The sequence below is a fragment of the Gracilinanus agilis genome, chromosome 4 (genome assembly GCF_016433145.1).
Source record: "Gracilinanus agilis isolate LMUSP501 chromosome 4, AgileGrace, whole genome shotgun sequence".
NCBI lineage: Eukaryota > Metazoa > Chordata > Mammalia > Didelphimorphia > Didelphidae > Gracilinanus > Gracilinanus agilis.
The window spans coordinates 333,369,294-333,394,093 of record NC_058133.1 but is presented as its reverse complement, the minus strand read 5'-3'; the positions used below and the strand labels follow the sequence as shown (position 1 = coordinate 333,394,093).

Below are 24,800 nucleotides of genomic sequence, written 5' to 3'. Positions count from 1 at the left end.
CACATTTAGATAGCATTGTTAAGATTCACAAAGTAGTCTTACATACATATTTGGTGCTCAAAATGATTCTTTAAGGTGTCATATTTATCCCCATTTTATAGATGAGGAAACTTGCCAGTAAAGGTTCTGAAATTCCAGCACAGATGTTTTTGACTACAATTTCACTGTAAAATTTAAATTAATATCCAATAACTCCAGGTATTCTATTTCATAAAGTCTATTAATAATCACTTGAAGTAGAAGAAATAAAAGAACAAAATTAGAAAGCCTAAGTAAAAAACAAGTGGGTAAAATTCTCTTACCTGACACTCAGCCAACCTCCACAACCACCTTTCTGGGAAAAGATTGAGGGGCAGAGCTACACAAAACTTATATCTCCCCTACATTAGTACTTAGCAAATATGCAAATGGGATGCTAGGAAAGAGAGTTCTGGGGAGAAAATTCTAATTACATACCACTAATCTTTATGTATGTGTGTATATATGTAACACACACACAAGCACTCATGGAATCATGATGTGAACCAAAAAGAGTAGTGTAGCCTTTATGAGTTTCAGATACCCTTTAATTATAATCCTCTAGCTCTGTATCTTCCCACCCTCACACGAGTATATTCCGGTATTGTGTACACACCACACACTGGTTGTCTACACTGGCTCCTGCCTGGTCTGGTTTATTTCATTGGTCATTCTATTTATCTTGTTCTGCACTTGGCAGAAGGAAGTTCACCCACATGATAGCTAGCAGTAATGAGAAAGGGGAGGTACTCCTGGAAACATTATGTCCTGTAGTGAAAGGCTTGTGGATGTAACATTGTGTTATGTTCTCACTGTGCTCAGGGCTTTTCAAATATTATCTCATTCGACCCTTATAACCACCCTGAGAGGGAGGTGGGATTTGAACCCTGGTCCTCTAAAAATTTATTAAGACGGTGTACTATCTGATCATTTGTGTATTTCTCTTTCAACAGCTAATCTTCGGCCTTCTAAAACAATTCTCTTGCCATGTAGACAAAGTCCCACCAGCTAGGGAGTGGTCGAACTTGTACAGTGCCTGAGAAGAGAAGCATAAGACTACACATAGTGCATTGGTGCCCGGATATTTGCCAGCCCCTCCACATGCACGAGGGATAACAATGTGAGTGGGGGTGGGGTGAGATAGGGGGGAGTGCACTGCGGTGCCTTTTTTTGCCAGGGTGTGAACAGATCAGCACGCGTGTTTATGGAGCAACCACGTGCAGGAGAGGTAGGGTGTGGGGTCTCCAGCGCATCCATCGGATTGTGGCTGTGTACGCGCGCGCGCGCCCAGTACCCGTGTGTGCCTGCGCTTGTGCGGACAGCTTGCATGAGTAGTTTTCTGTGTGTGCTCGGTTTCCCAGTGCCTGCGCTGAGCGAGTGAGTGAGTGAGTGAGTGTGTGTGTGTGTGTGTGTGTGTGTGTGTGTGTGTGTGTGACAATGTGTGTCAGGTGACTCGGGTCACGCAGTCTCTCTCTCTCCTCGGGGAGGAACTGCTCGGTTCCAGCTGACTCTCCTCCGCCAGGCGGGGCTGGAGGAGGGGGCGCACGGTGGGGCACGGTGGAAAAGTCCTGGACTGGGACCCCGGGGCCGGCGGCGAGGGGGAGGGGGGACAGTCGCCAACTGGGCTCCATCACCTCCCTTCTCCCCTCCCCCTCCGGGAGGGGATAAGAAAAGAGGAGGCGAGCGAGCCAATTCAGAAACAGATTGCAGAGCGGCAAGCAAGGAAGAGTTGTTCACTCCCTCCCCTCTTCCCCTGGAGCCCACCCTGGTCGGAGGGAGACCCACTGCGATGAGCCAGGTGCTAGGGAAGCAGCAGCAGCAGCAGCAGCAGCAAGACGAGGAGGAAGAGGAGGAGGAGGATGAACTCGTGGGGCTAGCGGATTATGTGGACGGGCCCGACTCCTCAGACGCCGATCAGGAAAGCGGAGCCGAGGAGGGAGGTATGAGTCTCAATCTACTTTCCCCCTTTCTGCCTTTTCTCCTCCATCCCAGTGCTTTTTATTTTGCACCCTCCCCTCCCCTCCTCCCCCGCGAGCCAGCCCGGGCTGCTTCGCAGCGCCCCTCTCCAGTCCCGGCTCCCGGGTGCTGCGCTCTGCCTGGCGCTCTTCATTTTCTCTGCTCCTCCCCATTCCCCTCCTCTCTTCTCCTCTGCTCCCGCCCCCCGTCCACCCCCCCACCCCCCGCCCGTCTAGGTTTCTCTTTACTTGGCTGGAATAAAAGAAAAAGGAGAAAGAAACAGAAGTGTGGGGGTGGGGAGGGGAAAGGAATCTGGGAATAAGGGGGGGGTGTCCAGGTGTAGGAGGTGGAGCAGGGAAGGAGAAGGAACTGGGAGATTGGGGTTTGGGGAGCAGGACAGAAAAATATTTTTTTTTCCCTCTAGAGAAACAATAGCTCTTTGCTACATTCCAGGTTAGTCCATCTCTGGGCACTTTACTTTGGGTGGATAGATTAGATGGGGCAGGATTTGAGAGGAGGCGGGAAGGAAGGAGGCAAAGAGAAAGGATTGACTTGATCCTTCTGTAAGACCTTACACCCCCACCCCCCATCCCGGTGATACAGATGGTAAAGCTGAGGTCAGACGTTGGCGGCTAAAAAAAGGGCAGCAAGAAACAGCGTGACTGTAGCAGGGTCGCTGGTCACTTCTGCAGCTGCGAATGTCAATCCTACAGTCCACCAGTTTGGAGGAGAGAGAGTGTGTTTGTGTGTATGTGTGTTGTCTCTGACTACAGCGTGGAGGGAAATTTCATCTGTGTATATAAAATGAACTAATGCTTGAGAGTATGGCGAGAAAGAGAGAGAGGGAATGAGACAGAGAGACAGACCTCCTTGCTTCCCAAGTCTCGTGGTTGACAGAATAGTTAGGATCTGTGATCAAAGGCCGAGCTTTATCTTGCCTGTTGGTGATGATGATGGTGGTAAAGGGAGTGAAATTTCTTATTGGCAGCTAAAAGCTCCATCTCCAGTTAAAAGGGGATCAAACTGCACTGAAGCTTCCAAAAGGAGTTTTGTGTTTTATCCTGAGGCCTAAAGAACTACTCTTCAGTTCTGAAGATTATTGTTTTTAATTCACCAAGCTTTGAGGGGAGAGAAAGAACCTTTAATTTTAAGGTCACTTGGAAAGTTCTCCCTGGAAAAGGACACTGAAATTCTGTTAAATATAGAACTTCAATGTAAAGTTTGTGTGTTAAGTAAAAAAGTAAAGACCAGCAACACTTGTATATTAATAAAGAAGTAGCTAACATTGTGCATATTTTGCTTTAAAATTGGGCAAGAACGTTTTCTGTAAAGTACTTGCTGCAGGGCAAATGTATTTTTGAGAGTTGATTTTTAGGAGCTTTTATTGAGAGTCTACTAACTTAGCTATAAACTTTATACAGATAAACAATCACAATGTATTTTTTCTCAAGCATCATTTTCTGGTTATGATTTTACATGCAGTAGGTTCTACAAGTATCTTTAATGCATAAGTAAACCTTGATATGGTAGAATTTGGTATGAAACTTATGTCTCCTGGAACCCATGATGGAAGAATTTAAATTACTGAAAGGCTAATACAATTAGAAAAACTAATGTTTATATAATATTTTTCATAAGGATTTTATATGTCAGAAAATAGAAAATTACCCCACCATTCTCTTTTACTGCCTATATTGCTGTCATTAAAAGATCAAAGTAGCCTTTAAAAAGGAAGTTTTCAAAGCCATAATACTTTTCAAAGTTTCATGCCATCACAGAGGCATTGTGTCTCTTTCATTTGCTTAAACAGGTGCCTTTGCAGCCTAGTTTTGTCTGCTGGTTATCTATTTCCTCAGTGCTGCTGGTGATTGGTCTCCTATTGCTATCTTGCTGGTCACATTTTGTGGATGAAACTTTTCTGACCTTCAATCTAGTCTCGTAGGCTGCTTCCCTTAGTAATTCTATTGTCTTGATTGTGACATTCTCATACTAATTGCATTTGTTAACTCCTCCAAGATTCATTGGTGGTACCCTGGAGACTCAGAATGAGGACTATAGAGATTCCAGGAAGGGGGGGTGCATTAGCACTATACTTGAAATAATAGAATAGTTGCCTGATTAGTTGCCCTTAAGTTGCTCCTTAAGCTGTATTTAAATGGATAGGTGCAATATTCTAGTAAGACAGGATGCTATCAGAAAGCAAAGAATTTTTTTAAAAAGGCCAAACTTTGATATATATATGTATAGTTGGATGGACAACCCTTAGAGAGCTTGTTCATCAATATGTATATCTTTAATTGGTGATGAATGGACAGTTAGTTGGACTTAGAAATGGGCAAGGGGAAGAAAATGGATTGGATTGCTTTTGAGGAGATTTTGTTGTTAAGTTGTGTCCAATGCTTCATGACCCAGTTTGGGGTTTTCTTGACAGAGATACTGGAGTGGTTTGCCATTTCCTTCTCCAACTCATTTACAGATGAGGAAACTGAAGCCATCATGGTTAAATGACTTGCCCAGGTCATACAACTATTAAGTAACTAAGGCAGGTTGAAATTTGAGGAGATGACTCTAGGCTTTTAAAGACCCGTAGCTGTTTCTTGGAACTAGCTAGGTAGCATAGTGGATAGAGTTCCAGACCTGGAATCAGAAAGGCTTCTCTTCTTGAGTTCAATGTGGCCTCAGACACTTTTTAGCTGGGTGACCCTGAGCAAGTCAGTTAATCCTGTTTGCTTCAGTTTTCCCACCTATAAAATAAGCTGGAGAAAGAAATGGCAAACCACTCCAGTTTCTTTGTTAAGAAAATCCCAAAAGGGATCATAAAGAGTAGGACATGACTGAAAAGGACTCAACAACAACAAAGTTACTTCATGGAATGAGAGTCCTCTTTTTTTTTAACCACCTGCATCCTGGTGATGCTGTTTGCCTGAGAGTCATAGAAGACCAGAGGATGCAAGGAATGAAAGCTGAGGTCCATGGTGGAAATTTGATGAAAGCAGATTTCAATATTTTATCAACAAAGAATTTGCACAGGAGAAATGGCATAAGAGATGTGAACAGAGACATGTATGACCAGAGGCAAGCAAGTCATGTAGCAAGAATCAGGGTTAACTGTTAGTGGACAATCCTCATGCTTCACTGGTATTTGGAAAAGTTGGGAGATTTGACCTCTCTCATTTGTGTGGGTCCCTGGTGAAAGATTTGCCAGGTGAAAGCAGAGACAAGAGTCCTAAAGGATGATAAGACGAGTTGTGATTTTGGCAGTGAGTACTCATTTACTGGAGATTACAAAGCATATTTAATAAATCAAGTCAGCAATTTAGGTGTAGAAAAGGCTGAGGACTTAGGAAAGAAATCCTCCCACCCCACCCACCTCTTTGGTAGAGATCTGTTAATTTTGCAATTAACAAAGGATAAGGGTAAGAAAATACTTCCTGAATTTGACAGGGGAGCCTGAAAATTTAAGCATATTACATTGCCTAACAGTGGCAGAATTACATTAATTTAGAGACAATGTCATCGGTGACTAGGAATATCCCTGGAAAAGCAGTCTCTTCTTGGAGTCCATACCTGGAGACTTTCATGAAAGCTAAACTGGCAGGTAACAGAGTCCTTTTGGTACTTTAAAAGCTGTTGTATTTACCTCAATGGATTGTGAGGATTATATTAGGGAGGGTAAATAAAATGCTTTATGTAACTGTTATATAAATGTCAGCTGAGAGGCAGCATGGTGGAGAGGGCTGGCCTTAAGCCAGAACAACTTGGCTTTCAAGTTCTGCTTTTGATACTAATTGTATCACCTTGGACAAGCCACTTGTCCAAGCTTTGTGCCCCCGTCAACTCTAAAACTACAAATGATAGATAAAGTGCCACGTTACATTGATGGAGGGAGTTTACAGGTTGAGAGATCCCTAAGTCCGTGTAGTCATTAGTTTGGAGAAAAAAAGTTAGCTGTTATCATTGTTATTGCTACTATTGCAACATCAAAAATTTTAATCCTCCAACTCTTCTATCCCCTCATGCTTAGAATGTTGACCTTCCACATTTCTTTGAAGCGCTAGATCCCTTCAAAAGGACTTTTCCTGATTCCTATAATTGTTAGTGCTTTTCCACCCATTTGCATTTCTTTTATATTTTTTTATCTGTAGAATACTAAACCTAGGAGAATGTGAGTTCCTTGAAGACTGGGACTATTTCTGTCTCCTTACCCAAGGACCTAGTACAATTGTTGTTCATTTGTTTCAGTCACGTTCAACTTTGGGACCCCAATAGGTATTTTCTTGGCAAAGATCCTGGAGTAGTTTGCCATTTCTTTCTCCAGCTCATTTTGCAGATGAGGAAACTGAGGCAAATAGTTAAGTGGCTTGCCCAGGGTCACACAGTAAGTGTTTGAGGCCAGGTTTGAACTCATGAAGATGAGTTTTCTTGACTCCAAGTTGGGCACTCTATCCCCCTAGCCACAGTGTTTAGTAAATGCTTGTTGGATTGGAATGAATTCAACTGATTCTACCCTGTGAATTTTCTACAAGGGGGTACATCCTAAGTTCTGGAATCCTGAAATATAAAAAAAGAAACATTCCTAATTCCATATATCAATATTTTAAAAAGCTATTCTCTTTATCTTTCTTTATTGCACATTCTTTCTACCAGTTTACCTATCATTCTCTTATCTTCTCCCTTCTTTGTCTTATATTTGTCATTAATTTGACTTCTACAAGTTTATTCCCTTAAATTGGATCTCTTTGACCTTCTCTCATGCTTTTGATTTGCTTCCCCAATTTGATTTCTATCCCTTATGTTGTTTTCTAATTTTGTCACACTATTTTGACACTCATGAAATCTGCTCTCTTCTCGCTCTGACTCCAGTGGGAAAGTTGTTGGACATAGTACAGTATCTTGCTTCTCTACTCTAACTTTAAGATCTGCTTGAATGTGACTTTGGAGTTTAGACCCTTAAACAGATTTGGGGAATTGATGTACTTGGTTGAACTCCCTAGTGGCATGCATGTTCCCTACTTAGGCATCCAAGCAGGGCCTTTGCTGCTCACTTGTCAGACTGGCATGGTCTAGTATTTCATGTTAGGTTTTTGTGTTGGCCAGGAAGAGGGATATACATGTACTTTTGTTTGGGGGGCTTTTGGTAATCTCTCAAATTGCTTAAAAACAGAATCCTGCTCCCCTTGAATGGAGAGATCAAATTGATTATTACTCCAAGAAAGCATTTATTAAGTGTCCATCATATACTAAGCACTGTCCCAGGCTCTGGGGATATAAAAATAAAAAATGGAAACATCTTGCTTCCCTCAAAGAGCTTACTTTCTGTGTGGGGTGCAGAATGAAGCTGCTTAGTGCATCTGACTTCCATTGGCATCTATCTGTAGAAATAGTTTAAAAGAGATTCGTATAGAGGGAGGCACAGAATTTTATAGCTGAAAGTGACCTTTAAAGTCATAATTCAGCTCCCCCATATTTTGTGTTTTTTCTAAAAAATATGATTATAACATCAAGAAGCATGAGCATTTCTAACATACAAAGAACAGAAAAGACTGTATAGGAAACTGAACTGTTTTTTTAAAATGTACATTAAATTTAACATTATAACAAAACTGCCCCACTTGTCTATATCCCCTTTTGAACTTCCTTCTGCTCATGACCCTCTCATTTTTGCAAATAAGGGAACAGGCCCAGAGAGGTCATAGAAACAGAGTTTTAAGGATGAAAAAGATCTTTCTAATCCAGCCCCCTCACTTTACAGATAAGGAACCCAAGGGCCATGGTGGTAAAGTGATATGACCAGAATCATAGAGGTAATGAATGTCAGAGGTAGGATTTGAACCTAGGCTCTCCTGTGCCAGTATGCATTCCATAGTACCTCATGACTCTTAAGAGAGGCCACATGCAGAAAGTAAAAGATGGTTATGGGAGTCCTTTAAAAAATAAAACTCACCTAGGAAACTCTTTGGTTCCTGGCATTTGAAATAAAAGGATTCAGAGATTTGTTTGTCCTTTTCTCACTCTCCCCTCAGATGCTTTTCCCTAAAAAATAAAGCTTACATACGAATCTCTTTGGTTGCTGGTAATTGAAATAAAAGGATTCAGAGATTTGTTTGTTCTTTTCTCTTTCTCCCCTCAGATGCTCTTCCCGTAAACACACACACACACACACACACACACACACACACACACACACACACATCTGTAGAGGTGCCTTACTGTTTTTTCTTGCTTAGTAAGGACTTAGCCAGTCAGGACCGCTTTTCCCATGGCTGACTGACTGCATAGCAATCTATTATGGTGAGTGTGACTGATTATCCACTGGCATTCTTGCTGCAAGTTGCCCAGCAAGTTGTCAGACACTACACAAAGGAATGCAGGTTGTGAGTGGACAACATGATTTTCATTTCCTGTTACCCCTCACTCACAGGGAATCCTCTGATCGTCTGAACCAAATTCTTCCTGCCAAGTTAGATTTAAAAGTGTATTTCACCTGAGTAGAAAGCTAAAATTCCTGTGATCAAGGACTGTCCCATGGCTTAAGGCCAGTCTGCTCTTTGCATCAGTGACTGTGTCACCTTTTCCATGTCCTTTCTGGGAAGTCAGACTGAGATAAGGCAGACTTTTTGTTGTTCCCTCCCTAGCTAGATAAGACTGTTAGGGAAGTTATTGCAATTAAGGAAGTTTAGGCAAGCCACTAAAAAATTCCATTAGATCTAATGACTTTTTTAAGGCAGATAACATTGACTTTGGGCTGTATTCTAAATTCTAAAAATATAAAAATAACAAAAACAAGAGTTAAAGGGAAAGAGATAATGAGAAAATAAATTTTCTTAATAAAATTCTTCCAGATCAGTTTCATAACTTGAGATGGGGACTGTCTTCAACCATATCTGTTCACCTAAGTATTCAGCAAATGAGGAGGTTGCACTAAGGGGGACCTATAAGATCCTTTCCAGTTCTAAATCTATGATTTGGCATTCCTTTGTTTGTGCTATAATGACTAGCTTTCTTTGTCAAGATTTATGGCTAGGGTTGAATAGGGCTGAACAGGGAGAGAGGGTAAGCTCTTGAGGACAGGAACCCTTTCATTTTTTGTCTCTTAATCCCTAGCACCTAGTGTAGTCTCTGACACCATATAGGGCCCTTAATAAATTATCATTTTTGGATTGAATTGAATCTCTGAAAATGAAATTTTAAACTGTCTGTTGAAAGGTAGGGATTTTGTGGGTTTGAATAGACCATCTTTGGTGATTTTTGAGACTAAATCTGTTCTTTGCAGACTTAACTAGGATGTGATTTTCTTTTTCAAAGAATTTCATTATTGTTAACGAATTCATCTTCTTCTTATCCTTTGAAAGTCACTAAAGATAATTGTCCCTTGCCCTCCTGATAATGGAACTACAGCCCATAGGAAGACCACATTGTAAGTGAGGAAGATAGCACAGATTAGAAGGATAAATGCCTGAATAACCTAAATGCCCCTTTGTTGAAAATGAAGTCCCTTTCAGAGACTGTCAGAAATGTATTTACTGCAGACTTGTGCAGAAACAGAGATGAGGCTGGGCTAACTTGGAATTCCTTCAGGATCCAAGATCCTAGATAATTTAAAATTTTCATACTTCTTTTAAAAAGATTTTTGATTGATATATTTTGGATTTATATAATCTTCATTTCCCAACATATCCCTGTCTCCTCTTCTAGCTACAGAGCTATCCCCTGTAATTGCAAATAAAAGAAAATAAAAAAACTCAACAAAACAAACCCCAATCTGACAGTATATGCAACATTTCTTGTTCATAATCTCCTGCCTCTTTAAAGATGAGAGAGAAATATTTTAAACATTTTTTAAAAGAGGTAAATAGATATGAGTGATTTGACAAACCATAAGACTTTGGATTCATGTGATCATTTCCGCCATACAGTGGCAGCCCCCAGAGTTCAGGATTACCCCAAGGTAACCTTGAATAATTGGGAGATTGTTTTTCTCATACTGAAGTTATTATGTAATATTATGTAGTAATTATGAAGTATTATGAGCCCCCATTGGTGTGCTTCTCCCATTGACTAACAGTTGACATCAATTAGCCAGACATACTTTTAAAAATAGACATGCACTAAGGTACCATACAAACATTCTCAAATAACCTCTTTCTCCCATCACACACAAAAAAGTCCGGAGTATATTCTACTACAAGTACACACAGAGTCCAAGGGGAAAATGGATTCAGGTTTACAGAGTTTACACTTACAACTTCTGATTTTTAGAACCAGAAAAATTATTTTCTCTCCTTATGGAGTCTTGTTGAAGTTCTCCATAAAAAGTATGGTGTGGCATTCTGCTGGGATCCTTGTAGAATACTAAAGCTACCTTTTCCCAGAGTGCCTGACTTGTTTTCTGCTTCCAGTCAAGATGCTGCTATGCCACTGCTGTTAGAGTCTGTTAGAGTTTAAATGTCCTCAAAGGACACTTAAATCTCCCAATCTTTTAAGGTTTTCAAAGTCTTTCTCTGTTCATGGATAGAGTAGGGAGGAGTCAGAGACTCTTCTCCCCAAATAATTCCTTTAAAGGGCCTTGGCTGGAACCATTTCCACTACAGGGCCACTATTGAATACTCAGGTTCTGAACTGGCTTGACATTTTTTACAAGCCCTATGACTGAATTCCTTCAGCCATTCCCACTATATTTCTTTTGAATTTCATTTCATTTTACCTGATAGCTTTCATGTCTTCCAAACTAAGGACTCTTTCTCACCTAATTTATGCCTTTGATTCACTATCAGTATTCTTAGGGGTTAAAGTTGTTTTCTGTGAGGTAGGGTTATTAATCCATTAATTTCATCAACCTATACCCCTACAGGTGTGCAATGTGTTTCTTTAGAAGAGAACCTTTTTTCCTTTAAGGTATAATTACCTGCATGAAGCTAGTAGTAGATCTAAGCCTGAGCATATACATAATCCAAACATAGTTTCTGGTTGTACAGTAATGATTTAGAAAGCATAAATGTTCTGCAAAAGCTTTATTTTAACACTCATCATACTATGGAGGTAATTCTGCATTCCTGAGGGGTTGTGGCATTGGAACAAAAGTTCCATTGGGTATGACCAAGCTGGAAAGATTTAGTTTTGGAAAGAGTATGATACTGGCAAACAAATTGTACTTGCTATCTAAGGACCAGTTTAGTTAAATATGGCCTGGGTAATGTATGTTAACTGAGAACCAGAAAAAGGTTATGTATAGCAAATTAAATGTTGATAGGAACATGGAGAGACAGGCTTGATATTACATTGCTAGAGCAGCTGTGATTTGTTTTTTAGAAAACAAAATGGAAATATACATTAAGAGTTGTAAAGCTGTTCATGCTCTATTGACCTAGGGATCCCATTACTAAGATTAGATCTGGCATTATTGAGAGGGTAAAAAGCTGTTTGTATATATGAAAATATTCATAGAAGCTTTGATTGTAATTGATTGTAATGACAAAATAACTGGAAATAACACAAATGCAATGATTGGGAGAAATGTCTGAATAGAGTGTCATATTTGAATGCAGTGATTCAATTATGTTCTTAGAAATTACAAGTACTGGAAACATAAAGAAAATAAGGGAAATATATGAAGAGATAAAAAAGAAAAGAGAATAATATAAACTATGAATACATTAAAGAATAACAGCCTCAAAATCAAGAGAAAAAAGTATCAAAGAAAAACAAATCCAAAGGGAAGTCAAAAGCAGAGAATGTTTTTATTAGCACACATAATTTACATATTTTTTAAACAAACTGTAAACAATGTGGAGTTTGTGGTTTTGCATGTAATTTTTAATGCATTTTAAAATTTAAATGTTTTTGTTGATGGTAGTGCTGCTAAGTATTCAATTTTTAAAAACTGGGAAAAAATATAATCTTTAAAAATCTGGCCTCAGATACTTCTTAGTTTATGACCCTGGGGCACATCACTTAACCTCATTTGCTTAGCCCTTGTCCTTCTATCTTAAGAGTTGTTACAAGGATTGAAAGTAAGGGTTTAAAAAAAAGGCATAATCTTTAGTAATACACCAACAGACATGGCCTTGATCTTTTAGTTTTCAGTTTTAAACTCTCATAAACTTGCACAGTTTTGCTATCTGAACATGGATAATGTAATCTAATAGATAGGAAAAGCAGTAACAGAATTTTAGATTGTGCTCTTTGCTCAGACTTTTGACTTGACTTGACTTTCTGCTTCTGCTCACTTCACTCCATCTAAGTTGTTAACATGTTTCTTTGTATTTCATCTTGTTCTAAGTGCCTTATTGCTTAGCAATATTCTATTACTTCCATGGACCACAATTTGTTGAGCTATTACCCGATTGATAGGAGTTTGTTTTTAGTTCTTTTCTATCACACAAATATCACAAAAATACTTTGGTGTATTTGGGGTCTTTCTTTTTGTCATTCACTTCCTTAGTCTAAATGCCCTGCCCTGGAATCTCTGGGTTGAATGATACAGACATTTTATTCACTTTGTAAGGGTTAATTGGTAGGAGTTTGACAAAAGTGAGAAGAGCAGTTTTATAAAACTTGAGAAGTACAGATAGAAAATTTGAGAAGTAGAGATAGAAGATAGAAAGGAGGAAAGAGAGATTAATACTTTAATAACTTATGACTATACCTAAATTCCTAATCCTAACTAAAATTTCTTATAAAACCCTACTCCAACTGTCTTTGAGGACAGGTTCTTCTTCCCCAGGTAGACAAGGCCCAATCTGTCTATTCTGCCTCTACCTAGAAATTTATTCACTACCTACCTACCTATTCTAATAACTAAGCATTCATCGCCTACAAACTGCCTTCTCTAACCCAACTGTCATATAAAAACTACCAGTAGTGGCTCTTGACTGAGAGATCCAGACTGACCTCTTTCTCCCTCCAGGTCCAGAGGTAAAAGCCCTTCAACTGCTAACTGATCCCCTCCTTATATATCTCATCTCCTAGGTAACAGAATCTTCAGTTCTGGCTAACTCTCACAGAAGCCTGTCAGTTCTAGTCTACTTAGAAATCCTTCTGTTCTCTTTTCTGCCTCTTAAAGAGACAAAGGGAGAGATTAAGAAAATCCTTTTAACAACATTATTTGCATTACTCCAGATTTCTTTTCAGAAAAGTTGTACCCCTTCACAGCTCCACCAATTTATACATTACTCTACCTGCCTTTCCATAACCTCTTCAAATAGACTGTTCTTATCTTTTGTCATCTTCCTCAGTTTCCTGGGTGTGAAGTGAAAACTCAGCATTGTTTTGATTTACATTTTTCTTAGTGATTTGAAGAATTCTTTCATATGATATTTAAGAATTTGTACTCTTTTTGAGGAATGTTTATTTTTTGGGGGTTTGTTTTTTATTTTTTAACCATCCTCCTTTATTTTTATTTATTTGTTTATTTTTCCATTTTTATTTTTATTTTGAATATTTTCCCATATTTACATGTTTCATGTTCTTTCCCTCTCCCCAAAATCCCCTAACCACTCTTAACTGATGCACAATTCCACTGGGTTTTACGTGTATCATTGATTAAGACCTAATTCCATATTATTGATAGTCGGGCTATAGTTATCGTTTAATGTCTTCATCCCCAATAATATCCCCATCAGCCCATGTGATCAAGGAGTTGTTTTTCTTCTGTGTTTCTCATCCCACAGTTCTTCGTCTGAATGTGGCTAGTTTTCTTTCTCATAAGTCGCTCAGCCTTGCTCTGGATTCTTGCATTGCTGCTAGTAGAGAAGTCCATTATGTTCGATTTTACCACAGTGTGTCAGTCTCTGTGTACAATGTTCTTCTGGCTCTGCTCCTTTCACTCTGCATCAATTCCTGGAGGTCTTTCCAGTTCACATGGAATTCCTCCAGTTTATTATTCCTTTGAGCACAATAGTATTCCATCACCAGCATATACCACAATTTGTTCAGCCAAGGAATGTTTATTTATATCCTTTGTCCACTTATCTATTGGGGAGTGAGCTTTACTCTTAAATATTTCTTTTAGTTGTCCATATATTTTGGATATCAGACAAAGATTTTTTCCTAGCCAATCCCTTCCCTTAGCCCAGTTGCATTACTGTTGCATTACTTTTGTAGGCACAACAGCTTTTTCAATTTTTGTATAGTAAAAATTATCAGGTTAATCTTTTGTAATTGCTTTTATCCCTGCAACTGCTATTGCCTTCCCCTTAGAGGTTGTTTTACGTCTACCCCGTCTTGTTTGTAACTAGTGGTTTTCCTGATTGGCTTCTTCTTTAGCGCTCCTTGAGGGCAGGGACCGTTTTTTTTTGTTTTGTTTTTTTTTGTTTTGTTTTTTTTTAGCTTTCTTTCTAATCCCAGTGCTTAGCACATAGTACATAATTAAGTGCTTAAGAGAGAGAGAGATGTTGTTGATTGTTAACTTTTAAGCATTCACCCTTACCTAGAGCTGTGAAAGATATGATCTGCTTCTCTTTATAACTGTTTTATAGTATCATCTTTAATATCCAGCTCACACTCTTGAATTTTTGGAATGTGACATCAGATAATTAGGCCAAGCTTGATTTAGGCCAGATACTTTTCCAGTTTTCCCAGCAGTTCTTATCAGATGGGGAATTCTTTCCAAGATAATTTTATGTTTGGGAACTGATTGAACTATGGATTATCAAATTAAATTATTTCTGTTTCTCTTTTGTCTAGTCTGTTCATAGATCTTCATTTCTGTTTTTTTAACCAAAACTAAATGGTTTGGTTTTTTTTTTTAATAATGACTACTTTATAATATAATATGAAGTCAGGAAGCACTAAATTCCCTTCATTCCTACCTTTTTTCATTATACTTTGGTTCCTTTTCTTTTCCTTTTTCTGCCTTTTTCATTATCAAATTAGTTGTTAAAAATTAGTTGTTATAAATTAGTTGTTAGCTGATTTAAGGAATTACTGATACTCAAGAAGTTTCCAAATACCTACAAAGGTCGAATGAGTCACCATAGTCAAAGGTCTGAAATCTCAGAGTTGCGCTTTTTTGGTTGGTGCAGATAAAAACAAAATATAGGAGGCAGCTAGGTGGCACGGTGGATAGAGCGCCAGCTGTGGAGTCAGGAAGACCTGGCCTCAGACACTTCCTAGATGTGTGATCCTGGCTTTTAACTCTACTGCCTAGTTTTTATCACTCTTCTAGCTTAGAATCGATACTAAAAAGATAAGGATGTGAAAACAAAACAGAAAACAGAGGCAGTTAGATGGCTTGGTAGATGGAGAGCCAGGCCTGGAAATGGGAGGTCCTAGATTTGGATTTGCCCTCAAGACACTTCCCAGCTGTGTGACTCTGGGCAAGTCACTTAACCCCAAGCCTTTACTGTTCTTCTGCCTTGGAGCCAATCTGGGACAGGAAGTAAAGGTTAAAAAAAAAAAAAGAGTGACATGTGAATAGAAACCTCCAACAATATTTTTCTTCCTTTTCTCCAGCTACAGGATCAAATACAGAAAAAAATTTAGCTATAAATCATTCAACCAGAGAGAAAGGAATTGGTGAGAGGAGAATCCCTTGTTATATTACCTCAGTAGCAGATATCACTGCTTAATTTCATTGTCTGTCATACTTCCTCCTTGTGAGGTGAACTTTTAGCATTAAATTAGAGACGTGGCCTCAGAGGCACCAGCATCTCCACGAACTGCAATCAGCAGAAAAACAAGACAACTGAGCCAAAACAGTAAGGTGCCCCAAGAAGAGATTGGCAATGGCATGAGTAAAGTGGAAGAGGAGACCTTCACTACCACAAAATAATTCTACCTCCCCTCTGGCAGAGGCAGCTTGTTCCAGATCCCATGTCCAAGATCTAGAACTCTGAGAAGTAGCATCCCTCCAGAATCCTATAGACCCTGCCTTTACGTTGACCCTTCCACCATTTTTAAGAACTGCCTCCATTCACTCTGTAGCTCCATTCTCCACAGGTGCCTATGATGTGGGGGAAAAAATTCTCACCACCAATTTCCTTGGCACCATAGTTCAGTGTCAAAGGGATATGCTGTTATCACTCAAAATGAAAGAGATATGTTTGCACATCAGCTTCATTTCCTTTAGGTACCTGCCATAATTGGATACCTTACCATGTAGACCATCTGGTCTTAGCATCCACCGTTCTGTTGTTCTGCCTTGAGCATCACTGGACCTGTTGTTGTCTATTCTGCCTTTGTTCCCTCTGGTCCACTAGGATCTACTCTGTGTCGTGTGGTCCAGTGGATATAGGGTATGATTACATACCCTTATCAGAGAAATTATTTGAATGTGAATTCCCAATGTGTATGTAAATAAAAAATATGTACACATTTGTTTAAAAACATACAAGCCCAGAGTTTTATAACATTTTGGGGGATTTAGTCCTTCCATTTCCTTCTCAACATTAATCCTTGTCGATGTTTCCATTAAGAAACAGATTGTTTTGAGAGATTTAATATTGTTCAGACTCTGATGGGCAGTATTTTATATACCATGGTAGCTAGCAAATATTCAGTACCATCTGTCTATATAGTGCCAGTGCCAATCAGAGTGAATGACCAAATGGATTTTGGAGGAACCTACAACTGGCTTCATGATGCCTGAGGGAAGTTTGAGGAACCCAATCCACCACTAGCAACCAAACTTAATCCACCATATACAGGAGAAGGTTTGGAAGGACCTTGATCTAAATACTTAAAAGAACATTGGACATCACGGATGACACTGAATGTTTTTAATGACGACTCGACAAAGAAGCTTCCACGTGTATATCAAGCTGTGAGATTTGTAAATTGGATTAATATCTAATTTTTTAATATGAAAGAAGTTAATTTGTATGTGTCTAGCTTGGGCCAATTGAAATTGACTTGTTGTAATGTTGTTGTGGTCCATTATTTCTCAGTGTAGTGGTAAAATGTTAAATGTGGAGTCAAGTTCAAGGTTCCAATCCTCTGCTACTTACAATCTATGTAATCTTGTATGTTTTACTTAACCTTTCTGGTCATGAGTTCTTCATCTATAAATTGAGAGGATTGGGGTTAATGATCTCTCAGGTACCTTCTAGCTTTATATTTATAGCTCCATAATCTCAAAAGACAAGAGTGTCCCTCCAATTCTCTAGGCAGCACTCAGCACTGTCTTTTCTACCCAAACTCATTCTTTTCCAGAACTGCATTTTATATATAAAGGCATTGTCCCTCCTTCTATCTACTGTGATTTTTCTAGATTACAGATTCCATGAAAGCAGTATTTGAGACTTATTTAAGTTCATATCTTCTTTTAGTAGTCAGGAAATAAATATTTAAATAGAATTGCTATCGTGTCCATCCAAGACAGCCAAGTGTTGTGAGATAATGAATGGGAATCATTCTTTTATATGAATATGTCTTAAAAGTTGGGCATTTTCAAACTTTATTACAATTCAATTCAATAAATATTTAGGAAATGCCTATAATTTGAAAGGTACTATCACTAAATCAAAAGCCAATCAATAAGCATTTATTTATTTATTTTAAAGCTCTTACCTTCTGTCTTAAAATTTATATTAAATATTATAAATATTATAAATTATATTATTTATATAAACTATGTAAAATTTATATAGAGTATAAATATTATATTAAAGATCAGTTCCAGGGCAGAAGAGCAATAAGGACCAGACATTTGGAGTTAAGTGACCCTGCCCAGAGTCACACAGCTAGGAAGTGTCTGAGGTCAGATTTGAACCCAGGACCTCCCATCTCCAGGCCTGACACTTTATCCATTGAGCCACCTACCTGTCCCAATACAACCAGCATTTTATTTTGTTGTTCAGTTGTATCTGATTCTTTGTGACCTCATTTTTGGTTTTCTTGGTGAAGATACTAGAATAGTTTTCCATTTCCTTCTTGAGTGGATTAAGGCAAACAGAGGTTAAGTGACTTGTCCAGTATCAAACAATAGTTAGTAAGTGAAGCTGGATTTGAATTCAGTTCCTCCTGATGATGGGGGCCAGCACTATCCACTTCACCATCTAGCTATCCCTGTTGGCACAATGAATAAATGAAACCCTAAACCCCACTTAATTTTTAAGCTTAGAAGACCTTAAAGGACACCAATGGAGTTGTAATCACTTTTTTAAGAAACAAAGCTTCTCTAAAATTCAGGAGACAACATATTGTAATGGAAAAAAAATGTCTCTTGTAGTACCAGAGGTTGTGCTAGCTCAAAAGTCCTCAATCAATCTACTAAAGTCTGTGAATGTGGGAAAGTCACTTAAACTTTATAGTCCCTGGTTTCCTCATCCATAATATAAGGGGGATTGGACCTCTCCAGCGTAGTGGCTGCTTCACTTATATTTGTACCTCTAGTACTTAGTAGCATACCTACTGGCTCATGGTAAGCATTTAAATTTTTTTCCTTCCAAAATTTAGGTCAACCATGTGGCTCCCCTACTCAGTAGCTCCAGTAGCTTTCTGTCTTCTCCAGAATCAAGTAGAAAATGCCCTATTTGGCTTTAAAAATCCTTTGTAACTTAGCCCCGAACCTTGCTAGTCTTCTTACAAATTTATTACTTACCACATACTTTTCAATCCAGTGATACCAGTCTCTTCTGGTATTTCTAAGAACGAGATACTTTCTTCATCTCAAGGTATTTTCTCTGGCTGCCTCCCATGTTCTTCAAGCTCTACTCTGCTGATTGACCTCTCCTGGTTTCCTTTAAGTTCCAACTAAAATCCCATCTTTTAGAGGAAGCCTTTCCTAACCCTTCTTAATTCTCATTTCTTTCTCTCTGTTAATTTTTTTTTTACTAATTCCCTTGTATATAGCTTGCTTTGTATGTATTTGTTAGTATTTTGTCTCTCTATTAGATTTTAAGCACCTTGAAGTCAGGAACTGTGTTTTGCCTCTTTTTTTTGTATATCCATCACTTAGGATAGTGCCCAGCACAAAGTAGGTACTTAAATGTTGATTGATTATTCATTCAGCTCAGTTCAGGTACAAGGGGGAAGAGTGGCAGTTTTTCTGTTATATTATAATCTTTGGAGTTTCATTGACAAATCTCCTTTTCATAAATTAAGAAAGAATAAATAGTGACTTCATTGCTTCCTGCCTATCCTTCCTTTTCTATGCCCCACATGATTATGGTTTGTCTCTGCATCCCTCCTCAGTTCACTATGCTATTGTCCTAGAGTTTGTGATAACTTTGCTGTGAGTACCATAAACACAGTGCTAGAAGTGAAAGGAAGAGAAAGTGGGAGATCTCATGCACCATTTCAGTTGAAGAAATAAGGAAACAGGATGCTTTAAGTAGCTAGCATGATCCTTTTAGGCAAGAGTGCTAAAATTTAGTATTAGGAACTTAGATCTTCCTGAAAAGGAATGGTTCACTGATATCTCATCTTAGATGCTCTGCCAGATGCCATGTGTCACCCCTAGGGACCCCTGCAAATCAGCTTGTATACCTTCACATCAAAAGTATTCCAAATACCTACTCCTTTCCTTAGCTTTTCTTGTTCTGCTAATTCTGACTACTTTCCAAATGGCACAGAAAGAGATAGGGGAGAGAAGGGAGATTGTTACATAAAATCTTCAGAAACCACATCATTTTTATGGTGAACTTTTAATAGCTAATTAATATTTTACTTTTTTAAGTGGAAATGAATATCAGTCAAGAAACATAAATCTTTGAAATGAGATGTCTTCTAGGAAATTGTTTTTCCTAATTTCATTTTGACTTATTAGTCCTATCTGTTAACAATCATTTATTAAATTCCATGTGTCACATACTGTGTGGTAGGACCAGAAGTCGGATATAGTTCAGTATTCACCTCTCCCCTTCCCTGAACACAACCCACTTATCAGGCATCTTGTTCTTTTTTTGGAGAATTTTAAAATTCCAAACCTAACAAAAGGCATTTCCATACAAAGAATACGAAAAGAGAATCCTATATGGACTTCTGACTATTTTGCATCACTTACATTTTTTAAAATGTATAATAAAATTCTCCTTGTTGCTTTCAAAACTATTCTTGTCCTGTTCTCCTCAGTGCATTTTGAAAAGTGTTGCAGTGAACCCTTTCATTGTTATAACTATTGCTAGCTCCTACTCCCTTCTTCTTCTTCCCTCCCCTCCAGTTAAATTAAATAAATTAGAGTAAGAAGGGGGGGTGGGATTTGTAATAAGTATAGTCGAACAAAACAAATACATTCTGTGGCTATGACCAAAAATGCATGCCTGTCAATTTTCAGATAAAGAAATCAAAACTATCAATAAGCACATGAGAAAGTGTTCTAAATCTCTAATAATTAGAGAAATGCAAAACAAAACAACTCCGAGGTACCACCTCACACCTAGCAGATTGGCTAAAACGATAGAAGGGGAGAGTAATGAATGTTGGAGGGGATGTGGCAAAATTGGGACATTAATGCATTGCTGGTGGAGTTGTGAACTGATCCAACCATTCTGGATGGCAATTTGGAACTATGCCCAAAGAGCTCTAAAGGACTGCCTGCCCTTCGATCCAGCTATAGCATTGCTGGGTTTGTACCCCAAAGAGATCATAAATAAACAGACTTGTACAAAAATATTTATAGCCTCGCTTTTTGTGGTGGCAAAAAAACTGGAAAACGAGGATATGCCCTTCAGTTGGGGAATGGCTGAACAAATTGTGGTATATGCTGGTGATGGACTACTATTGTGCTCAAAGGAATAATAAACTGGAGGAATTCCATGTGAACTGGAAAGACCTCCAGGAACTGATGCAGAGTGAAAGGAGCAGAGCCAGAAGAACATTGTACACAGAGACTGATACACTGTGGTAAAATCGAATGTAATAGACTTCTGTACTGGCAGCAAAGCAATGACCCAGAACAACTCTGAGGGACTTATGGAAAAGAACACTACCCACATTCAGAGGAAGAACTACAGGAGTGGAAACACAGAAGTAAAACAACTGCTTGAACATATGGGTTGATGCGGACATGGTTGGGGATGTAGACCCGAAAGGACTATACCAATGCAACTATCAATAATATATATAAATAAGTCTTGATTGATCACACATGTTAAAACCACTGGAACTGTGCATTGGATATGGGGGTGGTGTTGAAGGGGAAGGTAAAAACAAGAATCATGTAACTATGGAAAATTTTTCTAAAAAAATAAAATATTTAAATTAAAAAAAATGCGTCTGTAAACTCGTGACCATCACTTCTCTTAGGAGGTGGGTTCACATCTTCCTAGGTTTTCTAGAGGCAGCTTTGATCAGAGCTTTTAAGTCTTTCAAAGTTGCTTCTCTTAAATGTTGTTGGCTTTCTATAGTTTTTTCTTTCCTAGTTCTGTTCACTTCATTCCGCAACATACTACTTAGGGGTCTCTAAAATCATCTTCTTCTTCATTTCTTATGGCACAATACTCCATTACATTTGTAAAACAATTTACTCAGCCTTTCTCTAGTTGTCTAAGAGGTGGTCTCAAGATACAGCCTTTTAGATTCTAGCACTTCTTTACCCTACTTTTTAATGGGGGATTCCTTCAGGATCAGGAAGTTTGTTTTCGTTTGGGATTCTTCTTCTCTCCCTGGTATTTTTCTTTTTCTTAATCCCACTTGTTCCCTTGCTGAATCTGATGGTTCCTCCATCAAAACTCTGTGTATATGTGTTCAACCTTCTTTTGTCTGTTGCAGATAAGATTGAATTTCATCTGATGCTTGCTTCCCTTGCTCTTTCATGTTTATATATTCTTCTCATGAACCCCAATGATTAGAAATTTCAAGTTCCACCTTCTTCTTCCCTTGTTTGTATGTACTTCTGTTTTCTTTCTTCTCTTTAAATCTTTTTTAAACCCTTAACTTCTGTGTATTTGCTCATAGGTGGAAGAATAGTAAGGGTGGGCAATGGGGGTCAAGTGACTTGCCCAGGGTCACACAGCTGGGAAGTGTCTGAGGCTGGATTTGAACCTAGGACCTCCTGTCTCTAGGCCTGACTCTCAATCCACTGAGCTACCCAGCTGCCCCTCTTTAAATCTTTGAAACACAATCAATACTCATCTTTTTCTTATTTAAGCCTTTTGAGGACATCAAGGTTCTAAAGGGACACTTATTTCATTTTCCTTTGAAATTGCTCAAGTAAATTTCTAGGTTTCTCTGGTATCTATGTTTGTATTGCAGAGTTCTTTCTCAGCACCAATCTTTTCATCAGAAATGCTTAGAAGTCCTCTATTCATGATGCTCTTTTTTCCCTTTAAGATTATATTAAACTTTGCAGGGTAAGTTATTCTTAGTTATAAAGTTATATATTTTGCCTTTTGAAATATTGTATTGCAAGATTTTCTCTGTTTTTTTTTTTTAGTAGAAATTGCCAGGTCTTGTGATGCTGGCTGTGTTCCTTTCTTTCTGGATAGTTGCAGTATTTTTTTTTGAAACAAGACATCTAGATTTTGGCTATGGCATTCCTGGGACTTTTCCTTTTAGGGTTCCTTTCAGGAGGTGATGTATGTTTTCTATTTCTACTTTGCCTTTTGGGTCTATTAGATGTGGATAATTTTCATTTGTGATTTGTTAAAAATATAGAATGCAGCCCCCTGTGCCTTTGGTTTTCAGGAAATCCAGGGATTATTTGATATGTTCTTGACTTGTTTTCTAAGACAAGGTTTTTTTTTGTCAGATATCTTAAATTTAAAAATAATAGTCTTGATTTTATTCTAACAGTTCTTGGTATCTCAGGAAATTATACATGTTTGTATATTTTGTATATGTGATTGCTTTCTGTTTGATTTAGTTTTCAGAGATTCCATTTCTTAGGTGAGGTTTACCACTTTATTCTAAGCTACTTATTGTTCTCCTAATTCTTTGCTCAAGAGCTCTTCTTTCATGTTTTTATTGTCTTTTATTTAATTTCTTCTAGGTATCATGAAGTCCTTGATGGAAATTTTGTTTTTTCCTCTGCTTATGCTTGTCATGGAGTTAGATTTATAAGTTTTGATAATTAGATGGTATTTTCTTTGATTTAATTCTCTCTCTGGCTTTAATTCTTGAACTGTGACTTTGTTACCAGAGTCAGGGTCTTCTCTTATCCCAGGAGCTCTTGAGTGAGGTGGTCTGTCTTTCTTGATCCCTTTTTGGGCATAGTTCCAAATTACCCTTCTGAATGGTTGGACCAGTTAGAGTTCTATCAACAGTGTATTAACGTACCTGTTTTCCCACAATACCCTCCAGCATGTCATTTTCCTTTTTATTTTTTTGGTTATTCAATCTGATGGATGTGAGGAAGGACCTCAAGTTGTTTTAATTTGAATTTCTATAATTATTAGTGATTTTAAACATTTTTGATAGCTTCTATTTTGTCCTCTGAAAATGCCTATTCATAGCCCTTAAAGTCTAGGTAAATGATTCTACAATTGAACAAATCATAGAAGTCCTGATAGAATATTATTGGAATCAGTGACATAATGGATTTGGGTAATGTTTCTCAGGGTAAGCAATAGTCAGTAGAGAATATTTGGATTCTCTGCTATGGACTGCTTCATCTTGTGCAGTAAAGAAACTGAGGCTCTCTCCTGGCAGTTTGGTGTGTATACAGGTGAGAGAAACAGGGAATGGAGAGAAAGGGAAAGTCAGTTTTTGAAGTTTATATGTTTTAAGAAGTAAGGATCATTGGTAATAAAAGTTTTCCAGGCCAATAAATATTTTCTCCTCAAGATAGACTATCAATGGTGAAGAGAACTATAGACAATATGTACCTGGAAGAGGATCATCTCAGAATTGACCTCTGTGCTCCAAATAAAATTGCCATCCTTCAGTGTACTGTATAAAGACCAGTTGCTAGATACATTTTTGTGGTCCCTTAGCTACTGGCGACTTCCTCCTCTTTTCCACCAGAATGTGAGCTTCTTGGGAGTGGGAATTTCTTTGGGGAGATCTTTTTTGGTATCAAACAGTACTTGGCACATAGAAAGCACTTAATGCATGCTTGTAGATTAACTTTAAGATGAGCTTCCATCTACTGTGCGTGTATCTTGTATTATTATTGATACTATTAATGTATGTGTCTTTTCATTAGAATATAACTCTCTTGAGGGCAAAGACTTTGCTTTTTCTTTGTACCTCTTGTACTTATATTAAGTATTTAATAAATGCTTTGTATAAGTATTACTTGCTGCCTGCCAAAAGAAGACTTTGTTGACTGACTAACTTCAAGGTGATCTTCCATCTTTTCTGCATGGATAATATTATATGTATTTATGTACACATATATTGTCTTTCCTTTTAGAATATAATCTCTTTAAGGACTGGGACTGCTGATGGCTTTTTCTTTGTGTTCTTAGTGTTTCGTACAATATCAGGCACATAATAATTGCTTAATAAATTCTTCTTGAAAGGGCAGCTAGGTGACTCAAGTAGTTAGAGAGCTAAGTGGCTGGTAAATGGGAAATTCTGGGTTCAAATCTGACTTCAGACACTTCTCAGCTGCGTGACCCAGGGCAAGTCACTTAACCACAATTGCCTTGCACTTATTGCTCTTCTGCTTTGGAACCAAAACTTAGTATTGATTTAAAGATAGAAGGCAAGGGTTTAAAAAAATAAATGCTTGTTGATTGATAAACATTGGCTAGAAATTTATAGGATCATGGATAGTGGCTAGTGAACTATTAAGACATCTCTTGTACATGCAGCTAAGACTCTTTTGAGGGTTGTCTAGAACACAACTGTGAACTACAGAGCACTTAGATTCTGTTCCAACCAAATCTTTGCATTTCTTTGAACAAGACATACCACCACTCAGCTCTGGACATTTTATCTGGCTGAGCCTAGTGCCTGGAATTCTCTCCTTCCTCATCTCTGCCTTCTGACTTCTCTGCCTT

General features: G+C 38.3%; 1 protein-coding gene across 1 annotated transcript in view; it reads left to right on the top strand.

Annotated features, from left to right (window-relative positions):
* Window positions 1-1,490: 1,490 nt before the first annotated feature.
* Window positions 1,491-24,800, top strand: part of RRAGD (Ras related GTP binding D) — a 63,524-nt gene continuing 40,214 nt past the window's right edge. Inside the window, exon 1 of the mRNA XM_044676420.1 lies at window positions 1,491-1,958. Coding sequence (XP_044532355.1) covers window positions 1,808-1,958 — 151 coding nt within the window. The 5' untranslated portion in view covers window positions 1,491-1,807. The remainder of the gene's footprint in view (window positions 1,959-24,800) is intronic.